The 4,770-nt window shown below is 56.5% G+C and overlaps 3 protein-coding genes across 3 annotated transcripts; 2 read left to right on the top strand and 1 right to left on the bottom strand.

Annotated features, from left to right (window-relative positions):
- Positions 1-622: 622 nt before the first annotated feature.
- EHS24_006731 (uncharacterized protein) lies at positions 623-1,123 on the bottom strand (the record flags this gene model as incomplete). The annotated part of the gene is made up of 1 exon (XM_028622134.1): positions 623-1,123. The coding sequence occupies one exon, from the start codon at positions 1,121-1,123 to the stop codon at positions 623-625; it is 501 nt and encodes a 166-aa protein (XP_028471647.1).
- Positions 1,124-2,084: 961 nt separating this feature from the next.
- Positions 2,085-2,672, top strand: EHS24_006730 (uncharacterized protein; the record flags this gene model as incomplete). The annotated part of the gene is made up of 1 exon (XM_028622133.1): positions 2,085-2,672. The coding sequence occupies one exon, from the start codon at positions 2,085-2,087 to the stop codon at positions 2,670-2,672; it is 588 nt and encodes a 195-aa protein (XP_028471646.1).
- Positions 2,673-3,514: 842 nt separating this feature from the next.
- Positions 3,515-3,936, top strand: EHS24_006729 (uncharacterized protein; the record flags this gene model as incomplete). The annotated part of the gene is made up of 2 exons (XM_028622132.1): positions 3,515-3,689; positions 3,764-3,936. 2 exons carry the CDS (start codon positions 3,515-3,517, stop codon positions 3,934-3,936), a joined length of 348 nt encoding a protein of 115 aa, XP_028471645.1.
- Positions 3,937-4,770: the final 834 nt, after the last annotated feature.

The following is a 4,770-nucleotide window of genomic DNA, read 5'->3' as shown; positions in this document are numbered from 1 at the left end:
ATTGCGCGCAACAATGCGCGACCCTTCCTGATTGTACATGATGTTAACAATGTCTGCCCTTTGTCAGCTGGTCAACTTGTAAGGACGACTTCCAAGGCTACGAGTGGTCCTGCACGCCCACTGGCGCCCGCCTTTGCGGTGAGCCTGTTCGCTCCGACAACGGCGGGCGGTCCATGTACCCATGTATTCGGCGGAGTATCAGAGTGAGATTTCCGATGAGATAAGGTCAGCCTCCTCTGCCGATAAACATTGGCCTGTTTATTTGGTTCGCTCACGACACGACAACGACATGGTTCAGTTAGTCACTTGCATGTATCAACTGCAGCTGCAACACTTCTGGTCTGTGGGTTGGTGGAAACCTTCTGATGCATTCTGTTACAAACAAGGGTAGGTACCATGTGGGCAGAGGTCTTGGCAAGCAACCTGTGGCGTTGCCGTTGAATGATAGGGTATGTTGTGACAGGGCTGCTTAGAGTCTGTATGGCAGGACAGTGGTACAGTGGTACAGTGGTAAAATGACCTGCGTGCGGTCGGTATATGCCGGCCGGCTGGCTGGGTACGCCAGGTGGTGCAGGGTGGGGAGAGGATGGAACGTACGGGCGGTGCCGAACATGTGCCCTTCTTAGAAGGGGAACCGGGAGAGCTCCTGGAGAGTAAATCCGGCCTTCTTGAGCGACTCGGCACCGATATCCTTGACTTCCTGGTCGAGGTGGTCAAAGAGCACGTCGTGGAAGTCGTCCATGATCTTGCGAAGCTCCGAGGCGTTGTAGCTCGACGGGTTGGCCGTGGCCTTGCTCAAATACGCACTGTACTTGGCCATACCATCGTGGATGCCGCGGTGAGCCTTCACGTGCTCGGAATTGGTGGCGGCAAACTGTGGGAGCTTCTTGGCGAGAAGAGGGAAGATATGGGCCTCTTCAACACGGTGGTGGTTGCCGAGGTGGATCGCGAGCTGCGCTGCCTCTTGAAGGAACCCCTGGAGGGACTGGCCCTTGACGTGGAAGCCGCCCGCAGCGTTCTCGTAGACGTTCTTGTACTCCCACCGGTAACTGTTGTGGTACCGGTTCATACCGTCGGCGAGACGGTTCCACTGGCGGAAGTCGGCATTGTCATTGTTGGTCATGTGTAGGGGGGCGTGTGATGAGACCTGTTGATGAGGTTGGGTAGCACGCGAGGCGCGGGGCGAGTTAAAGATGTCGCAAGTATGATGGTGACGGCCGCAAAGACTGTGTAACTGTGTACAGGACTAGGTGTTTGAAACCTGATGAGGCCATAATGATACAGCGACGCGACGATGGCTATTATATATCTTGTCCAGAGCTGCAGTGCGTATGGACACCGACGGGCTCGAGGCGATGTTCCACATCAGCCTACAGCCGTCCAGCAATTAACGTGCCTCGAATTCGCTGAGCAAGCAACGTGAAGCAAAGGTTTAGCGGAACCATCAGTGTTCTAATCCAAAGCGGCCGCCGGCTTAAAGAGACACTGGTGCCGGCAGCCGGCGGCGATGTCCACATTGCGTGGCCACCAGTTTCCGTTGGAAGAGTGGCCGTGACCGAGGGCCACACGGACGGCTTGTTAGCGTCCACCTTTTTATGTCCTTCTCTCTTCTGCGAGAAATAATCGGAAATGCTCGAATATTCCAGAAAACCATCACTGGATCACTGGAGCCACTGGCCATGGCCGGCGTGCTCTTGGGATGCACAGGTGGCGAAGCCCGTCTGCTATCGACGATTTCAACACCGGGTTCCTTTACGACAGTGTGGCCCGATTTGCCATGCCAGCCCGCTGGCATAGGCTGAGGGCTCCAAGGAGGATACATGCATGCCAAGTCAGAAGGAACATGTTCGGAGATCATGCATCAGCCGGCTACGTATACAGACATTTTGTGCTGGTGCGCCCTCGGTGGAAGTGAGGAGATCACATACAGGTGATAGTGTGATGTCATGATGCTCCTGCACGTCCTTTGTGCAACTTCAGATGGGTGTCAGACTGCCAGCCCGGCCTGTCTCTCTCTCGCTCAGGACACACGCACATGCTTACGCCCTCCAATTACTTTCGGATTTTGAATCTCATGACCTCAGATGCTACGACGTCACCACTCTCCTCTTCACCGTCGCCTCTTCACTTATGACTCTTTACCACCACGTGCGGCCTGCTACATACTGACCAACCACCGTTTCCCCACAGGTGTTGGCCACGATCAACATGACATCCACTTTTCCTCCATCCAGCTTCTTCTCGGCACACCAAGCCCCCACTACGGACCCCGTGTGACCATCGACGGTGGCTTCTTTCCTTACATCCTGGACAAAGTGATAGCTTATTCCGACGTGCGTACCCTCTTCCAGTGGCGGGCCACGTCCAGGACCCTCCAGAAGCGACTTGACCCGATCCTTTTCCGCACCATCACTGTTGAGGTGCAGTCTTCTCAAGGCTTCGATGACAGGCAACGGTTCATTTCAGTCCGCGTTCGGGATGCCCCGATTTTCCTTGATCCAATCGTTCACCGGCACTTGATTGCCAAGTATGCTCGAGTGGTGGACGTGGTCGATGGCGAGGGCATGAAAGTGGACCTGCACCCAAACCTGCAGGCTGAACTGGCCTACGACCTGAGCTGTAGAATCTCCTTGTTCCTCAAGTACGTCAAACGTCATCGACGTCAGCGGTGACATACATGGCAGGTGCGACCAACAGCCCCACCCCCGGGTCATCTACATAGCCACGCTAACGGACTCAAGATACGTTCTCAGCGACAAAAGCCTTTGTACCGACATCAAACTACGAATGAAGGGAGTGGCAAGATGAAAATGGGGCGGGAATGCGTGTCTGATGAGGATCATATAGCTGGAGTGAGCGGGTGATAAGATAATTGAGGTCGAGGGGGACTGGTCCAGTCGATGTGGTCAGTGGTCCGCCGAACTGCACTGTATTTTAGCCTCCCTTAGTCAACTCAATATGTCGAGGATGTTGTCAAGCGTACCTGTACACTGTCTGCACAATGGTGGCTCACATGAGCGGTGGCATCGTACGCTGTTGCTAAACGGATGGTGGGTTCAATTCGCCACCGGCAACAACCAGCCAGGCACGCCACCCACCACAAGCCATCCGCGTCATTCCCGGCTAACGGTGTGGGACAATCAAACTCCACTGACATAGCATTTTGTCCATTGCTGATATCCTCTTCAACATCGACACACCCTTCTGTCCACACATCCGTACGGCCACACCGTCAGCGCCGCTGACAGCCAGACGCCGACATTACTCCATCCCAGTACTGGCACCTAGTGTCCCGTCCAGTGGACCGCCCCACAGTCCACGGCCCATCTCCGTGCGAGCCGCGCCCCAACAAAGTGCCCTCCATCGCACCTCCGTTGAGGTCAGACACATCTTACAGGGCTGTAGCTGCCACTGCAGACCCTCAAGACATCACCTAGAGCCGTAACCGCACCTCTCGAGCTACCTCCCCCGTCCCAGCACTTCATCCCTTCAGTCCCCGTCTACCCTGCCCACCATGCCAGTCACATTCGCGCCCGCTCCCGAGCACCAGCGCCGCCTGTCGGCATCTTCCCCGTTCCCCGGCCGCATCATGACCAGCCTGGTCCCAAGCGACCCCCGGTACACAAGCACAAGCACGGTCCAGCTCGTCGTCCTCGCCGAGGCTCGGCGCCGCGGGTCCCGCTACAGGGGTGCCCGGCCCTGTTCCCGAGGACCCGTTCGAGGAGTCTGGCGTAGCGCGCGCAGAAGGCACCACCACTCAAAGCGCGTACGAGCGCGTGGACCAACTCGCCGCAAGAGGAGCGGATGCCGCTGTACGCGGTGGACGAGGAGGATGCGGAGCGCCAGCCGCTGCTCGGCGACGATGGCCCGCGGCCCGATGTCCAATGGGCGCTCACGCTGGGGATCACCGTGGCCATTGCGGCGATCACGTTTTGATCCTGTTCGTGTGGAAGCTTACAGAGCCTGCACCCGAGTCGGACAACGGCGGTGCGTAGGGATTGAGCGGAGGGGAGGAGACGTGACATGGGATGTTGAGGGACGGCAAAGGGGTCGTGGGGTCGTAGGGATGAAGAACCAGGTTTCTTGGCTGGGTTTGTGGAGACAGGGTTGTGTGGTCCTAGAAGTCTATAAGTTGAATAACATGCATGAGTGACAAGTTGTAGAGCAAGCGCGCAAGACTACTAAGAGGCATGGCATCGAAGGGCTCAAACAGTCGCATGTCGAATTTCAATGGAGCAATAAGCAGTCGTAACATAGGCGGCTATAGGGCTTGCATTTCAATCAGTTGGGTGGACAATAGGGACAAGTTGCCCGACGATTATGCAAGTCCCGAAATCACAATGCGAACGTTGGAGGCTTTACCTTGCCAGGATTGTCTGTATTTTTCGTTGCCGAGAAACACAATGGCGCGCACTGGACCGTACTACATTGGTACACTGGTGAGGGTATGTCATGTGTATGTTTCTCAGGCAACCGGCACGTGACCTGCCCCTGTTTGCCAGTTTGCTCCCCGCCAGCCCCCACACCCGATTACCCCACACTCGGTGACGACGATCACGAGCCCCGCCGGAGCCTGGGGTTGTAGTCTTGCTCCGACACTGCATCACACGTCTCCCATCAAACCCCCTCTCAGTGCACATATACTTGATAACCCCGCAACAGTTTCCATCATGCATCGTTACATCTCCCCAACCACCATGATCCGTCGCGCCCGTGTACCGCGCTCGTTTTTCGCGTCGCTCTCGCAGCGTAACCTGGTGAGTGGCGGGG

This window comes from Apiotrichum porosum (genome assembly GCF_003942205.1).
Source record: "Apiotrichum porosum strain DSM 27194 chromosome Unknown scaffold_32, whole genome shotgun sequence".
In the NCBI taxonomy this organism is placed as follows: domain Eukaryota; kingdom Fungi; phylum Basidiomycota; class Tremellomycetes; order Trichosporonales; family Trichosporonaceae; genus Apiotrichum; species Apiotrichum porosum.
Note: the sequence above shows the minus strand (reverse complement) of the source record. Positions and strands in the feature narration are given on the sequence as shown.